This window comes from Ursus maritimus, unplaced genomic scaffold (assembly GCF_017311325.1).
Source record: "Ursus maritimus isolate PB19 unplaced genomic scaffold, ASM1731132v1 scaffold_7, whole genome shotgun sequence".
NCBI classification, from domain to species: domain Eukaryota; kingdom Metazoa; phylum Chordata; class Mammalia; order Carnivora; family Ursidae; genus Ursus; species Ursus maritimus.
The window spans coordinates 39,887,039-39,905,036 of NW_024426885.1; the positions used below are offsets into that span (position 1 = coordinate 39,887,039).

General features: G+C 46.7%; 2 protein-coding genes across 2 annotated transcripts in view; one reads left to right on the plus strand and one right to left on the minus strand.

Moving 5' to 3' along the window:
- The window catches only part of WDFY4 (WDFY family member 4), a 282,866-nt gene that overhangs the window by 36,221 nt on the left and 228,647 nt on the right, over positions 1–17,998 (minus strand). Inside the window, exons 48-50 of the mRNA XM_040624184.1 lie at positions 4,078–4,120; positions 2,828–2,947; positions 742–859 (exon numbers count right to left, since the gene is read on the minus strand). Of these exons, the coding sequence (XP_040480118.1) occupies positions 742–859; positions 2,828–2,947; positions 4,078–4,120 (281 nt within the window). The remainder of the gene's footprint in view (positions 1–741; positions 860–2,827; positions 2,948–4,077; positions 4,121–17,998) is intronic.
- The window catches only part of LRRC18 (leucine rich repeat containing 18), a 30,140-nt gene continuing 13,018 nt past the window's right edge, over positions 877–17,998 (plus strand). The window contains exons 1-3 of the mRNA XM_040624185.1: positions 877–1,806; positions 6,018–6,206; positions 8,956–9,056. The gene's annotated coding sequence lies outside the window, so the exon portion shown is untranslated. The remainder of the gene's footprint in view (positions 1,807–6,017; positions 6,207–8,955; positions 9,057–17,998) is intronic.

Consider the following 17,998-nt stretch of genomic DNA (forward strand, 5'->3'; position numbering starts at 1 on the left):
CCTCTGGTTCCTGAGGGATTTTTCATGGTGCATGGACGGCTGCTCCTTACTTCAAATTATATGTGTATTTCAAAGCATTTGAGAAAACCAATACAGCTAATATCAAATACATTACAGAAAAATTTCTTTTTAAATTACATTCATGAAAGTTCAGAAGTGACTAGACCTAAAGAAAAAAAATTAAGACATTAGGGGTTTTAGCCGTATGTGAATGTGGCAAAACTGTAAAGGGGATGTGCAGATGAACAAAGTTTGGGAAGTCGGCTCTAGAGCCAGACAAATACAGGCTCTGCCATTTAGAAGCTGTGATCCTGGATGCGTTGCCTGAACTCTCTGAGTTGAACTCCCTTCTCTTTGAAATGGACCGTTGTATGTACAAGCGCAGGCTGGCCTGTGCACATTCAGCCCGACAAACTGCTGAAGGAATATACTCATCCCTCGGGCGGCCCCTAGGTCCGGAGGTATTCGCTCTGAGCACGGTGGTTCTCAGTGTCCGGCACCTCACCACAGCCTTACTTCAGTGAGATTTTCTAGAGATGGAGCCCGGACATCCATGCGTGTGAAACCTGCCTAGGCGATCCTTCACGCAGCCAGGGTGCAGACCGGCGCATTAGAGCTGTTCCCTACCCAAACGTAATTGTTTCCAGGCTAGGTGAGAGCCTAAATCCTTCCCAACGACCATTTCAAGGCACTTGAATGAGCAACACTGCAGAAAAAGGAGTCAAGCCGGGATCTACCCACCTTCAGTCTTCTCAACTTCTTTAAACCTCTGGATGAATTTCAGCTTCCTTTCCTTGGTCTGAGCCCCCATGGGCTTTGAGAGATCACGGAAAGTCTTGGGATTCGTCAAGTTCAATGTCTAGAAGGTAGATGTGTAGCTGGAGTTAACTCCCCTCAGACCCTCTTGTGCCCCAGCGAGACTTCAGGAGTCATGCTCTTTAGTTTTATGGTTCTCTTTATTGGTTTATCGTCGTTTGGTCTGGCCCCTCTCTGGTGATTAGCAGGCGTGCTGGGGTTTTATGGCCCCAGAGCCAGTGATCCACAAAGACTTAATAAGGGAGAGAAGGAAAGTAAGAGGAGGGGAAGATTGAGTTCACACTGAACCTGTTCCAAGTTGACCCAAATCAGAACATTGCCACCAGTTACTGAAAAGAGACTTTGAAAAGAAGCCCTGTTGTCTACGAGGTGCTGGGCCCCAGCCCTCGCGGAGAGAGCTGTATGCTTCAGTAGTTCACAGTCCTTGCCGGGAATCAAACTAACTTTCTGGAAGTTAGAAGTCCTCTGTTCTGTTCAGGGAGGAAATGTGAGGAACGGCCTCCTTTTTCTGGAGCCCGCTCCCTTCTGGGCAATGACAGCATGTAATGTCACCCCTTCCTCTGTCCTGGGGAATATAATACAAGGCAGTGGAGACCTGAAGTTTTTAGGGCCAAGTGTCCTCAGAGATGTTTGCTTTGAGCAGAGACGCTGTACATGTTAGCAGAGGAGCTGTGTATCCCCCGGGATTGGCACGTTTGACAGAAAGTGTTTCTTTATACTTCTCTTCCTTTTCACTAGCCGTGAACCACAGCAGTGCCCCTGGGGAGACAGGGCCAGTCCCCATCTCACACCTGCAGAACGGGGGTGGGGGCAGAGCGAAGCAGGCCCTTCTCAGACCCCGTGACTGACGGCACACGTGGAGAGCCGTGCTCAGCCACTGCTGATTTTGCCAGGACAGCATGGGGCTTCTGAGCTGCTAGATCTCCTGATTCTCCAAAAGATATCGGAAATCCAGATTTTTAGGAGAAATCTCCTGATTCGTAAAAATGGGTAAGTCATGAACGTTTTGGGCTAAACAAAAGGGGCTGGTAAACCACCACTTTCCAACACGTGAGTTACAGCTGCTGTTTGCATGTTTCGTTTTTGAAATACCTCAGCCTCAGATGGGTCCTTAGGGAAATAAAGGCAATATGCTGCTGAGGAGAAAAGTTTTGTGTTCAATGTCTTATTTGGGAATGGACGGTCAGAAAAGACTGAGGCTCCCTCTCCCAAAGCCTGGGTGTCAGTCTTCAAGCAGCCGTAGGCAGGACTGGCAAGGGCTGGTCTGAACCAGGACTTTGCCACCTTTTGTCCTTTACATACACACCCCAACACACCCCTTGATGGCCAGAGCCTACGTGGCTGGGACAGTGCTTCATAGCCAGGCCATTCCCGGCAATGTCACCTCGGCCCAGTTGTGTCAGCTTTCCTCCTCCCTCTCCTGCCTGCTGAGGTCCAGGGGCACAGCTCTAAGAGGGGATGATCTGGCCTTGCCGTCAGCCTCCCCTGTCCCAACACGTCTCAGTCCAGATCCTGAGTGAAGTCCACATACCAGCATCTCTATTGCTGAAGTCAGGCTATGGGGGAGTAGTTTGTTCTCTCTGGATCTCTGCGTCTCTCTCTGTCTTTCTCCTTTCCTCTACGCCTAACCCCACGCATGTTGATTCAAGGAACACATTCCATGGCCTCCTTCGCTTGAAGGACCAGCACTGGTCCACAGCCATGTCTCAGCAGATGGGTATCCGTTGCCTTCGTGGTAGTGAGGAAGCCAGGAAGCCCTCTGGGGCTCATGTTAGCAACTGTCCTCATCACGCTGACCATCCCACAGGTGGGGTCACCTTCCCACAGGTCGATCTGAACAGGAACCCAAGCAGCCAGACTCCAAAGGTCTCCTTTGGAGCTTGGAGCAGCCCTCAGGCCCAGGGGGACTGAATCTCGCAGCAGAGGCTCTGTGTGCCGCTTTTAGTACGCCCTGGTCTTCAGGGTCAGGAAGCCTCAGGACATCTGAACCGCGTCCGCGTGAATACTCTACCTGTGAGGTGTAGTCTGCCAGCACCCAGGGAAACACCGGATACTGCATGTAGTCATTGTAGGTCCTTCCAGCTGCCGTGTTGAGATGCATGAGATACTCGAAATTGCTGATGTCCCTTTTCTACCAGAGGAGACAAAGAGGAGATAAACCAAACACGACTGGCATCTTCCTAAGGGCCATGGGGTCCATCTCTCAGCCCTTTGCAGCTGTCGCTGTGTAAGTGAAAGTGGGCAGCACACACCTCCACTGTTCCCCGTGCACCTTGCACCCAAGCCAGGCCGAAGCAGGGAGGCCACACTAATTCCAGCGTGAACTGAAGCAAATATATTCAGGAAGCAAAGGTGGCCAGAAAAAAAAAAAAAAAAAAAGAGAGCTCAGCAGTCCAAAGCCAAGGATAAAGCCTTCTTTTGTTTAGCTGGTGGTGTGATACTCAAAAGTTGATTAAAATAAGAGCACGAATGCTGTGGGTGAACTTACTGTTGACCTTTTTATGATTAAAAAGTAAGCCGAGGGGACCTTGCGGTCACAGAGAAAGGAGCCCTCACCCAGAGGCTTAACGATCTGTCTCCCTCTGGGAATTTAGGGACTTTCTTTTCTGTCCCCGCCTATTGGGATAACACTCGTTCTTATGATCTTAGAATGCACAGTCAAGGCGGAGTCAAGGACTGTATTTGGGAAAAATCAGCAAGGCCAAGGGGTGAATGAACAGTCTAGCACAGCTGTCACCTCTTACAGGGGACCCGCACGCTGTCCTCTTGCTTGGCCCTCTCGCTGGGAAAGGATTTTGGACAAGAGTGACCAAGTTTATTTCTTGTTGCCATGTGATCTCTAGGACTGGCCCTCTTGGGGTCCCTGCCTTTCACTGAGAATCACAGGCTACATGTCCGTCCATTCAAGCTGAGAGTCCCGTGCGTCTTCTCAGAACACGAAGCGAACCCTTGAGCCCCTCTACACTGTGTCTATTTATACATATGCGTCTATCTGCATGGCTGAGCAAGTGCATACACAGGTACACACACACACACACACACACACACTACCCAGCTCTGGCTCCAAGCCTCAAGTACCACTTTCGATCACTAAGATCTTTTTAGGGAAATACTTGGGACATTTTGGTAAATTAAAAAATTCAATCCCTCCCGAGTCACCCACATGCTTTGTCTCTGCATCACTGGGGCCTGAGCTATTTTCTGATGTGCTTTCCTAGAGGGTTTCCCCAGACCGAGAGTCCTCTATGGGGGTCACAATACCTGCCACCTCTGCAGCATGGTCCTGTCGGAGCCAGGGTATCTCCTGTGGGACAGAAAACAATGATGGTGACCAAATATCTCAAGGCATGAATGAGGGGAGAGGTGGAAATTTCTGGGGTTCTGTGGGACCAGGGCATCCAGGAAAGCCACAGACTCCCCAGGGCATACAGCCCCTCTCCCAGCAGGGTAACAAAATTATTATCCAAGCTCTGCCTGCCCCCACACTACCCTACTGAAGGTTAGGCTCTTGCAGTCACTTCCGCTCTGCTGTGATGCTGGCACATTCTACTGCTGCCTTACGTGTGGTCTGTGGGAAGTCCCAGGGCCATGCAGAAGCAGGCTCAAGCCTCACAACCCCACGCTGGATTTCCCACAGCCACGCCTCAGCCTGCTTTACCCATGTACATGTAATATGTGTGATTATAATATACTGACATGTGACTATAATTCATGTACGTAGTTTAAAAAATGTAGAAGGCCACAAAATGTAAGTCTCTGAACTGCAGCTCCCACTCAAGAAGGAGCCATGGTTAACGGTTTCCGGAATAGTTTTACCCCATGCCTGTCTATATGCTTCTGTCGTGGGTGTTGTTTTTTTAACTGACGATACCTGGGATACTCCCATCTGTGCTTTTCACTGGCTTCACAGCTGGGTGGAGTCTGTTTGCGTTGCTCTAGGACATTTGTTTCTACAGCCCCAGGACCCCACTGTACACATGGGTCCAGACTGCCCCTGGGGTGGGTTTGGTCCTCACAAATGACCTTTCTGTGACCAGCTTCAGACATAAATCTCTGGGCGCTTGGTGAGTGTACCCAGGAGAGAAATTTCTGGCAGCGGTTCTACTGGGATAAAAAGTACGAGCATTTTCCAGTTTGCTACATACTGCCAAACTGTCCTCTTAAAAGGCTGTACTGGTTTATGTTTCTACACATATAATTAAGAAATACAAACTGAACCAAAGAAATACTGTTTTTGACCAATGTGGTGGGAAGGAGTTTAGAAAGGCAACAAGCTGTCATGCAGGGAAGGGCGTGGGGAGGGGTTTTCTCCATGTCAAATGCCCTTTCTGCTCAGCACGGGATTTGTAGAGCCCAGTTCCTTGGCCTCGGAGGTATCCCTTGGTTCCTTTTCCAGCTCTGTTTTCTTCCCCTCTCTGTTTCTGTGAGACTCTCCTTCTGCTCTTAAGACCTTTGTTCGAGATGTTCTGCCAAACCCAACCATATCATGTCTCCTCCTTCCAGCCATTCCCTGCTCTTCGGTCCCGTTCAGGTGCCCACAGATCCCACCCCACATGCATTGCACGTTCCACTCATGTGCACTGCACTAGGATCCTTCCAGACAAGGCCTGGCCGCCCAAGTGCCCTAGCAGGGGAAGTGCCCCTTCACCTTCCCACCACAGCTCTGCCAGCCTATACTCTGTCTCAGGCTTCCCATCCCTCTTCTTCAATTCTTTCCTTGGGAGGTTTCTTACAGACAAAATGCAGCTCCCAGGCCTGGCTTCACCTGTCCCCCCCCACCATCCCCAGTAGAGAAATCATCCATAACGTCCATTTTATCCAGGCAAACAACAGTAACAATGAACAGAAGCAAAACATGGTCAAGTTTATTGCTTTCGGTTGCAAAGGCTCAAATGAAGATTTGGTTCTCTTGCTCAGTCTGTGAGCCTGCCACCTGTCCCTGTTCTGGAAGGCAGGCTGCCTCGAAGGCTACAAACATGGGCAGAGCCCAGGCTGGAGACAGTAGGGGTCACCACCTTGGAAAGGACGGTGCTGAGCCTTCCTGGGGAGGTCGAGCTACAAGGACGTAGAGTTAGTACGGCCAAGCTTGCTAGTCTTGCTACTTGATTTTGTAAATCTGACGGGAGCAGGAAACAAGGGAAGAAAATGTACCTATTATAGCTCAGGAAATGAGAGACAGCCTCGGTCATTTTCCATTTCAGAGAGGGTTCTAGAATTTTACCGGTGGTCTTTTGTGACACTGCCTGCATGTGGAATGGTGTGCAGAAGATAGAGCCATGTCACCGTCCCATTTCTCATTTCATCGGCTATGAGCTCCGAGGAAGATCCATCGTTCCCTCACTACCAGCAAAGGACGCCGTCACCAGCAGTGCCGAGACACCGAACCAAAGGTGACTCAGTCTCTAACGTTTTGTTTGTTTTTATGTGTTTGTTTTATTTTTCCACTTCCACTTCTGTCTTATTTCATTTGATCTGAGAATTTATGTGTATACGCCTACACGGATTTTTTTCTTCTTTAAAAATTTATATATATCTATTTTTATTTGAGTCCAGTTGACACACAATGTTTCATTAGTTTCAGGTGTACAACACGGTGACTCAACATCTCTAGACATTATGTTGTGCTCACCACAAGTGTAGCTACTGTCTGTCCCCACACAGCGCTAGACCAGTATCCCTGACGGTATTCCCTAGGCTGTGCCTTTTATTCCTGTGACTTAGTCATTCCGTAACTGGAAGCCTGTATCTCCCACCCCCTTCACTCATAGACCCTAAAAATAATAATAATAATTATTATTATTATATATAATAATAATAATTATTATTATTATATATAATAATAATAATTATTATTATTATATATAATAATAATAATTATTATTATTATATATAATAATAATAATTATTATTATTATATATAATAATAATAATTATTATTATTATATATAATAATAATAATTATTATTATTATATATAATAATAATAATTATTATTATTATATATAATAATAATAATTATTATTATTATATATAATAATAATAATTATTATTATTATATATAATAATAATAATTATTATTATTATATATAATAATAATAATTATTATTATTATATATAATAATAATAATTATTATTATTATATATAATAATAATAATTATTATTATTATATATAATAATAATAATTATTATTATTATATATAATAATAATAATTATTATTATTATATATAATAATAATAATTATTATTATTATATATAATAATAATAATTATTATTATTATATATAATAATAATAATTATTATTATTATATATAATAATAATAATTATTATTATTATATATAATAATAATAATTATTATTATCATCATGCGTTAAGGATTGCAAAGACTTTTGTCTGACTTCCACAGCGACCCAATGAAGCAGCCATTACTTCACTTACAGATGAGGAAGTGGGTGGGTGGGGTGAGGGAGTGGTGTGCAGCCCCAGGGAGTTCAGGGCGGCTTGCTGGAGCCACCCCAAGCCCTCGCAGAGCAGGGATCTGTGAACCTCTGACACACTGGGCTGTGCAAAGCACCTGCCCGGACTAAACCTTGACCCTGGGCCCTGACCCGCAAGACAAGCTCTGCCCTCTGACCAGGAAAAGAAAACAAAAGTAAACAAAAAGCAACAACAGCAAAAGCCTTAGTTCTGGCTGACTTAGAAGGCAGTTACCTGACAAATTAGTAATTTGTGTACCTCTGGAGTTAAACAATGAGCATGAGCAAAGTTGCCAAGTTATTACTGCACATCCGTGAGATAAACATGAAGAGGTGTTTAAAGTCTGGAAGGGTATAGAACAGGACGTTACCTCCAGATGCTGAAATTGAGCGGCTATAATTCTCATGAGGTTTTACATATCTGCATTTTAAAATGTATTGATCTTCTTGTGTGTTTTCTTCCATAAAATACTGATTTTATTTTTGCTTATCTGTGTTTTATGATTTTCACATTATTTATTTTCTAATTTAAATTATGTACTTTTATGCACTGGGTCATAGGACTTCGGGTAATTTTTAATTTTCTACTCATCTGAATTTGATAATTATTTTAAATCCATTTATTGTTTAAATTAAATGATGTTTTCTTTTAGCTTTGCATTAAACAAAACAGTGGTGGCATCCATGTATTTAAAGTTTTTGTGGTTAACCATATTTTTATTTTTTAATTTAAACTATTTCCTTTTGCTTTTTTGTACTTTTCAAAATGTGTAATGCTTAGATTTATTTTGTAGTTCAAATTATTTATTTGCTAATTAACTTATTTATTTCCTAACTTTATTTGGGTAGTGCAATTTAGAGTATATTTATTTCTTTATTTCTTTGTATGCATTTTCAAATTTTTCTACAATGTTTTTATTATTTGCATAATAGTTTTCATATGTAACTTTTTGCTGCTCTCAATTTCTGGGAATTTAATTTAAAGAAAAAAAACTGAACAAAAAGATTATAAATGTACAAATATATTCATTGCAACCCTATTCACAATGGCACCAAATTGGAAACAGCAGGAAAGCACAGTCCACCAGATTGTTACACATTCAATCAAAAGGTAGATTTTAGAAATTACACATCAGCATTTGACATAATATTCAGTGAGGAAAAAAATGACTATATATTTGTATGGTTTTTACGAGCATTATGGTTATTCTGACTTCATAGTCTAAAAAGGGCACAAAGAGAAATCTGCAAGAAATAATTAAATTCAAATGAACAGATAAAAGATAACTCACAGATCAAAGAACTGAAAAAGCTATTTGGATAAACAAGTCGAGTGATGTTTCGTGGGACTCACTCAATGCTTTCTATAAAAGTAAAGTATTTGTCCCTTAAAAGGGGCAGGCATGGCTGTTTTTCCCTGTTAGCAATGTCCACTTCCGGCGTGGCCATGGCAAGCGGGCGCTGCCTGGTGGCGAAGTGTCCACTGCGCTGCGGGGGGTGGCTGGGAGGAAACCACCCCCACTCCCCCACCCCCCATTCCCCCCACCCGTGACAAGAAGCCGGAGGAGCCGGGGCCTGGGCGTCCCTCTGCGTGGGCAGCTAGCTGCGCCTGGCCTGTGGTGTCCTGGAGACCTTTTCAGCTATTGTGTTCTCTCACCTTGCAGGCTGGCGTCAAGATTATGCTAATTAACTCCCAGGTCCCCAGTCTCTTGTTGCCTGGTGACAAAGTTTCACAGTTGAGGAGGAGGAACTGGCAGGAATCGGGGTAAGTTTTTCTCTGGTGGTGGCCCTGTGTTTATCAATTTACTCGAACTCTGACAAACAAACTCTGCTTTTTGCTCCCCTCCGTTGAGTAAGCAACTTTGGAAATGCTGGTTCTCTTGGCGTGCTTTATTTACAAACCCCAGACAGGAGCTGATTCATTATTTAGGAGAGGAGGGAGCTGGCCTTGAGCCCCAGGCAGGAAGGGCAGCTAGCAGGGGCCCTAGCTGGGGACCCAGCTGGCCTTTCTCGGGTGCCTGGGGCCATGGGCCAGCTTGGGAAGGACGGTGTGTGAGTCTGGGGAATTTTGGGGTCACGATTGGGTCTCTTTCCAAAGTCTGCATCCGGAGCATTTTGCTGTTCCACAAGCAGGGGGAGACTAGAGTTTGAACTGCTTCTTAACCCCACCAGTGACCCCTCAAAGAAAGTGCAGAACGGGTACTCTTCTTCACTCAGGAGGCTGGAGTCTAATGACTGCTGACTGTGGTGGGGTTTGGGGTCACAATCTATCTTTTGAGAGAGAAGTCTGGAGGAAAACCCTTGCTACAAGTTATCCTGAATGCTGGGACCCATTAACAAGTAGTCCTAGGCTGGGCCGGGTCTTGCAAGGACTCTTCAAGGAACACACTAGAACACATGCCTTATGTCCCTATTTCCATGACAAGTATAATGGGAAAAGGTAAGTGCTTCTACTTCCAGTCTTTGTGACTTCGGACAAGCTACTTGGCCTCTCTGAGCCTTAGTTGCCATATCTGTCCAGTGGAGATGAAAATCAATACATTAGGTGGTTTTAAGAATTCCGTATAATGTCTGTAAAATGTCTGGCCCATAGTAGGTGGTCAATATAATCTATACACACAATCTGAAAGCAGGAACTGAATTCAAATGTGTTAACAACTATGCAGTGTCATTGCCTTGCAAAGGGTCTGGCACATAGTAGGCTCTCAATACACTTATGAACCGTAGGTGATATGTTTTGTGAACCAAGTACTGAACGCCAGCTCCTGCGGGATGAGACGGGGAGTCAGAAAGGTTAGGAAATGGGTACAAAGTCACATATCTAGGGAGAGACAAAGCTGCGACTGGTCCATGACTCATACGCCTTTGGGCCTGAGCCTGAGCCTGAGCTTGGAGGGGACAGGGAAGTACTGAGAGAGCCACCGCCCACTCTGCAGAGCACCTGACCCCACAGTTGTCTAAGGACTGATTTTTTAGGGCCTAGTGCTTGGTGGCTCCAATGTCCTCTTGGGGATCCTAGGGTCTCCTACTCTTGCTGTCGAGAGGTGAGGGTGACTTCATGCTCTCTCCCTCCAGCCATCACCTGGGTGATGGGAAAGTCAGACTGGGTGATGTTTCCTGGTCCCTGGGATCCCTAGAACAGAAGGTGTGCACAGAAACATGTGCCCCTCTAAACAGGCATGGTGGGCTCCCCTACCACACGATCCATCACCAGGCTTTCCATCCACTGCCAATCCGATTCATTGCCAACTTCCACTTTCCTCCCTGTCTCTCATCGTAGATCCCATCTCAGCCCCCAGAGCTAGGTCCGATAACACACACGTTATCTGCGCCGTGACGGGTGAGTCTTCAGGATGGGGCTTGGCCTGGTCTAGAATGAGAGTGCCACAGAATCTAGGTCCATTGAGCCTATGTCTGGAAAACATGAGTCAGGAGCTTCCTTGTCAGCCCAGAGGGCCAGATTTATGCCTGGACGTTGTAAAATCCAAAATGGAAAAGCCATTGGAAAAGCCGAATGGCAGTTCAGCCCACAGACAAGAAGACCGAGCAGATACTGGCTCTCTGTCTGACCGGCGTGTGACTTGGACAGGGGACACGCTCTGAAGGCTCAGTGCTTATGGGTTAAAGGAGGGCGAATGGATCCAATGAGATAACACACGTAATGCACTCGGACATAAATTAGCCCTCAGCACAAAAGAGGGAACGTGTCTAGAAAACGCCAGGCCCGCTAGAACTTCAGCCTGCATTTTCTCGTTGACCCACACCTGCAACCCAGCTGACCCTTCCACTGATTCTGCTTCTACCACATACGGTAAATACGCGCCATCCTTCTCCTCCCCACCCCCTTGCTGTACACCCTCTTCTTCTTCTGCCTGCAAGGGGCTGTCTTCATTTACCTCTGGAGACTTCCCAGTAGCCGGGGTGATGCTGTCCCCCCTCATGCAGGCCCTCCCCAGCTCTTTGTCCTCATCTCCCACCCTCTCCTTGGTGGCCCTGCTCCAGTGCCCAAGGCCTCTCCTTTCTCTTGAACACCGCGAGCTCCTCCCCACTGGTAGGACTTTGCATTTGGGGCACCCTCCCGGGGGTGTTCTTCCCCAAATCCTCCCGCGTGCCCTTATCCTAGTGTCAGCTCAAATGTCACCTCGGAGAGGACTTCCCCGACCTTCTCCGTCTACATTAGGCCACCCCCGCCCCAATATTCTCTCCCTGACCCTCGGCATTCCCTTTGGCATCCACCAGGTTTGATTTTTTGCAGAGCGTCTACACCAACTGAAATGATCTTGGGTCTTTCTGTTTTTATTGATTTGCTTCTAAAATAGGAGCTTCCTGAGAAATACAGCAATGTCTATCCTGTTCACCGCATCTCTTCCAAGCTGACCCTGACCTATAGAATGACGCAAATACAAATTGTTGAATGAATGAATGAGCAAGTGAGTAGCTTGGGCTGTAGCAAGCTCTAGAGGTTAAGAGTGCACAAAGGTATAATCACACCTTTTCATTATACCTTCTCATTGCTACTATGTTTTTTCTTTTGTTATTAATATCATCATTAATAATTTGTGTTTAAAAGGTTGCAAAGAGTTTTGTCCTTGGGAACCAGCAGATTGTTCCTCACGTCTTACATCTGGTGTCAAGGACCAGTGGGGAGTGTCCCAGGGCTACTCACTGCAGGGAAGAGATCACTACGGTGCTGTTCGGTGGATTTACGATCATAAAGGCACTGACCACGGGAGCCAGATAACCACTCACTGAGCGCCCCCTACGCACTGACCACTCAATGTATAGTCATCCCGGCATTTACTCTTCGTAACAAGCTGCATTTTTCTGACCCATTTTGCAGATCAGCAAACTGATCTCAGGATTAAAATCTGGCTGGCTGTAAAGGAGGGGTGGAGCCCAGTTCTACTGGCCTCAAAGCCCCTGCGTTCCCTGCTGCCCGAGTGCCCGCCTTCTTTTAAGTACTTTTATACACATCAAGAAGGGAGTGGACGAAATAGCTAACACGTGGTCACTACGGAGAAGAGCTGCTGCAGCCTAAACAAGGTGCTGCTGGCTGTCTTTGTTGCCATCTCTCCTATCATGGCCAGCAAGTTATATCTAGCTGCCCAGAGTCAGAAAAGGGGTCTCTCTTACTGGTGATAGGGCTGAATCCTTCAGTAATAACTTCAAGTAAGCCCGCTAAAGACTCGAGGAGGCATAGGAAATCTGAATTTTCCTAAATCTGCATTTAGGAAATAGTTCTACAGAAAAAAAATGAAGATTAGAAGTCACAGCATTTTCGAAAGACAGGTGCTTTACATACAAGCAACGAGCCCCAAACCACCTTTTTAACCACCCTTAGTGTCCCTTTAAAAATCAGCCCTTGGTCCCTTCCAGCGGCCTTCCTCTCTGGATGGAGAAAAGTTAGCCACCGTTTACACAAATATCCTCCCCTACATTGCAGCCTAGTTTGGGTCACCAACACATAAAAGGCCACGCGGTTTGTGTATCAGTCGTCTGTGGTTGATCAGGGTTTTCAGTGTGATGGAGGGCTGGCTGGCTCTCAGGGAACGTCTCTGGAGGGAACAAGAATGGCTGCCTCCCACCCCACCCCCACCCCTCCACCGCCCTCTCAGCATGGCCAAGCAAGGGGCTGCCTCAAAAACCCAGCCCTCCACTTCGGCTTAATTTGCATTGTCTGCAGTTGGTGGGTCGCTTCTCGGGTGCTCCCCAACCTCCATCTGCCACTGCAGCCGGGCAAATCGGGGTTCTCATCTAACAACCAGCACCACGGCTGCCATCCTGTCACCAAAGCTCCCATTCACTAACACCTGTCACACCCTGACCTTTCTCTCCTATGCAACCCTCTCATCACCCCACTTTACCCAAGGAAACCGAGGCTGGTGATACATTAGCAGGAAATAGGAAGTCAGGATGTGAGCCCCACTGGTCCACATCCAAAGCCGTGGCCCTCTATACATGTGGTCCCTTCTCGTCTTTGTCCAGGGAATATTTTCTTAGATTGCCCTCTTTGACTCAAATATGCTCAATAGCTCAGTATTTTAAAATCTCTTTTTTACACACACACACACACACACACACACACACACACACACCTATTTTAAACAGAGTGACTTGAGTGGCTTTACAGAATTCATGCAACTGGAAAGGAAGTAGGGGTGTGTGTGTGTGTGTGCGCGTGTGTGTGCGTGTGTGTGCACGTGAAATGTGTTTGTAACTTTCTTTCCTGATTAGACATTGATTTTATATCTATTGCAGAGAATTTGGAAACTACACAGACATTTAAGAAAGAAAGTAAAAATAACCTGACACCATAATTTCCAGAAGGCATTCCTGCTAATATTTTGACATTCTTCCATCTTTTTCCTTAAAGTGTGTGTGCACGCTCACGAGAGCATGGGGGTCATATGGGTGCAGATGTTTTCTTCATAACATTTTATCTCAAAATGTTTCCTTTCAGCATTTCTTGGAAAATGATGTTTTAGTTTTGTTTTAGCTGCTGTTGAATATTCATTCCATGCTGTGACTGGACAGTAAGTTGTCAATTGTCCATTGTTAGATATATGGATGATGTCCATTTGTTTTTATTATTTTAAATGGATGGCACTGCCATAAACATATTTATACAAAATGTTTTGTTCTTATTTCTTGAAAAGAGGTTCTTAGAAGTGACATCTGTGCCTCCTGGTGACTGGGTTGGGGGGTAGGGGGGAGGTCTCATCCTGACAGTCAGCCCCATCTCCTCAGACCTCTTGCTTGATCTCATCGCGCTACTTTTGCATTTGTTCATCCCTACTTTTGGAAGCTTTTCTTTCCCTTTGGACTAACTCAATTAAAACTTCATTTGTTGTACTGCTAACCCGCTTTCCAGCTGCCCTGCACACTTAATCTCACAGCCAAAAAGTTCTCCACGCCGTTGCATGCATCTATTTGGACGAATCTTCCTGTCCTCAAGGGTGTCCCACCCAGGGCTGGGTACACACTCGGTGACTAATAAATATGTGGTGTCAAAGTGATGACTTTTCCCCATAGACCTCTCCCTTAAAAAATAGTCTGCATGTTCCAGAAGGCTTTTCAAAGTAGGTGGGAAAACAGTGGGCCGAGAGGGATTCTGCAGCGGCGGTTGCAAGCTGTGGAATCTGGGATGAAGCTGACCCCTGTCTGAGGTCATGGGAACTGGAATGACTTTGGTACCAAGATTGACTGAGGGCCTCCTGCATGCCAGGCACTGGGAGTTTAGAGTCTGTTAGGGGAGGAAAACAAGGGACAGACAATACAAATAAGCACAACAAGTAAGCCTATTATAAAATAGTATTTAGGTGGTAAGTGTTATGGAAGAAGGTACAGCAGAGCAAGGAGGATCAAGACATTTTGGGGTTCAGTTTGCATCATTAATTGGGGGATCAGGGCAGGCTGACTTGAGAAAGTAAATTTTACCCAAAACCTTGAAGAAGATGAACAGGTCAGTCAAGTAAATATCTGAGAGAAGAACCTTCCAGAAGAATGAAACAGCTGGAGCAAAGGCCATAAAGAGGAGTTTGTGGGGGCAGATTAGAGGAATGGCTGGGCTGGGTGGTAGATGTGGAGTGAGTGTGGGGGCGAGCGGTGGGGAGCCCCTCAGAGAGGTGGTGGTGGGTCAGGCCATGGGGCCACTGGAAGGTGTCCAGCCCTTTCTTGGGTGAAACAGGAGTCACTGCAGGGCTGTGCGCCAAGAAGTAACATGGTGGGACTTGCTGTGGTAACAGAAATCCCCTGGCTGCTGTGTCGAGAACAGACTGCATGGGGCAAAGACAGGTGCAGGAAAACAAGATAAGAGGCTACCGCAAAGGCCCAGTGGCAAAGGGCAGTGACTCAGCCCAGGGTGGTGCCTGGGCACGTGGTGGGCAATGGTAGGATTCTGGCTGGATCTACTTTGAGCCCAGAGCGAGCAGGATTTCCTGACAGACTGAACATGGAACCTAAGAGGAAAAGGGGTGTTGAGTGTGATGCCACAGTTTGGGGCCTGACACACGAGATGCTGTTGCTGTTGGCCTGGCCGGAGGAGGCTGTAGGTGCAGCGGGTGGACAGGGAGCTCGGGTTTGGACACAATATATTTTGATGTCTTTACATAGTACAAGTAGAAATGTTAAATAGGCAGAAGGATACATAAGTCTGGGATGGGTGGGCGAGATCTAGACAAGAAACAAAAGTTGGGGAGTCATTCGTGTATTTAAAACAATGAGACTAGGTGAGATCACCAAGGTATGGAGTGTAGACAGAGAAGAGGTGAGTGGCTTGGCCATGGCCCCCAGGGAACCCATGGCAGACACAGTTCTCATCCAGCCTGGTCAACTTCCCTGCCATGTCTGGTTTACATCCACAGCCCCCCAGGGCTCCCACTCAGTGGGCTGCATGTAAGGGGTCCTGCACATGGTAGCTTCCTGGTGGACCTGAGACCCTATCTGAGGGCACACACTTCACAGGGAGGTAAACAGCCCAGCACCACATTATGGCTGATGCCAGCCGGGAGTCTAGGTTTCCTCCTGTCTCAGATAGAAATTAGAGAGGAGAGGACACAGGCTTGTCTGGGATGGCCTTGGGGGAAGTGTAGGGCCTGCCTTTCTCTCTCTGGTTTGACATGCCCTGGGGATTTTTTTCAACCACAGTATTATTTGGAAAATAAGCCAGAGTCTGTCTGTTCTCATTCTTTTTTGCTTATTTTGTTTTTAATTGTGCCTCTGGCCTGCCTGCCTCCCTTTCTTCTCTCCCTGCCTTCCACCACCCTCCTTCTCTCTTTCCTTCCTTCCATCTACCCCCCCTCCTTCTCCCCTGTGCTTATTCCTCCCCTCCCCTCTGCCATAGGGCCTTTCCATCTGATTCTTCTTCTATCCAGAAGCCCCTCCCCATCTCCCTGGATCCTTGCTTCCTTCAGTCTCTGCCCGGATGTCTTCTTCTCAAGGAGGCCCTTCCTGGTCACCCTCTCCAGAAACGTACGCCACCCTACTGCCCACCCCATCTCTGTTTCTTGTGTCCTGACTCTTTCTCCCCCTTGCACTCCTTGCCACCTGGCATCTTTTACTTCTTTGCTTTTGTTCCTCTCCTTCTTCATGTTGCTTGCTGTATAAAACCACACCCATCCATGGCGCTTATCAGGGACCTATTGTTAATGAATGAATAAATCCAAAAGGGCCATGGGAAGTTCAACTGTTCCCTTAAGGTCGATCTTCAGGGCTCCCCTTCACAGTATCTCACAGCTTCACGGCGGGAGGATTTATAGCCCCCTCGGAGCTGGGGGCCTTCCTACAGCAGATGAAGGCACCATATCAGGGTACCCGCCAGTGTATGCCTCCAGGGTACACAGGAGTCCCTGTCGTGTTCGCCCCTCAGCAAGTTCTCCCCGGGGCCAGGTGGGGTACAGAAGAAACGCACACCCGCAGGGCACGGCCCCCGTCTCTGCAATCTTGGGGGCCTGTGCCTCAAGGAGCTATGTCTGCTCGTTCTGCAGGATTAAGTAATCCAAAGTGTGCCCCTGGCGAGGCAGAAATGCCGCAGTAGGGAGGCGGGGCTGTGGAGCCTGAATCAGATTTCTACTTCGTGGGAACCGTGGAGTCCTGGCTCCACTGTTGACCAGTTACGCTGTCCTGATCATGCCACTATTTCCCCTCTCCCCCAACACACAAAGGCACAAGGCAGGCCCCCAGGGCTCGCTCACCCCCACCCCACCTTCAGAAGCAGCCACTCTATGATCTGTTCACAGAAGTGGGAGCTGAAGCTCAGTGAGGCTCAGGGGACCGTCCAGGGTCCCCCAGATGGTAGAGGGGGAGGCAGGTGGCAACCCAGGTGGGTCTCAAGCCCCTGTACTTTTCACCCTTCCAGGCCACTTTTCGGGGCCCATTGCCTTATCTGTAGGAAAGGCCAAGGCTGTGGGGAGAAAATGCAATAACATCTATCTGGCAGTAGCAGTATTTAAACCACGTTGGTTGAAATTGAATTAACGCTCATCTCTTGAGGTTTCCAGGTACCAGGACTGACTGGTCCTTCTGCTTTCCTGTGTGTGGAGGTTGGTTTGTGTGTTTTGAATGCGTTCGTTGATGAACAAGGCGTTTCTAGTCTGTTAAACTAATAATCTTAATATTTTATTTTAATTGTAAGGCACCTATTCCCTTTTGTTCCTTTAACAAATCCAATTAAAACAGAGTACGTTCAGAATTACAAAATAGATGCTATTAAACCAATAAGAAATCAGAATCTTTTGTTATTGGGCCATGTGACCCCCTGGGAACTTTTGCTCCAAATAAAAGTTGAATTCTTATTATCCACCAGGGGAAGGAGGCAGTTTGACAGATAACGGCTTCCCAGGAAGCACATGTGCACAGCCGCACTGGGGCTCAGGATGGAGAAGTAAATAATATTAGGGGCAGACAGAGCTACACATGCATAATAGCCCAGGAAGATACTTAGAGCTGCGCTGATCAGATTTACCAGATAACTGCCACGTGGAGTGAACCTGACACTCTGCGGCAGCTCTATTATCACGGAAAGAACGTTCACCCAGAAACCGTGGAATAAGGTGAGCTGTGTGAGCTTGGATAAACTACTTCATGCCTCACTCCACCCCACGGCATCCTTATCTTGGGGTAGGAGGAATATTCTCACTTCACAGGAGAGTAGTGAGGACTGAATGAAATGGCAAAGGGATGTGGCTTTGCGAAGCAGAGGGTATGATG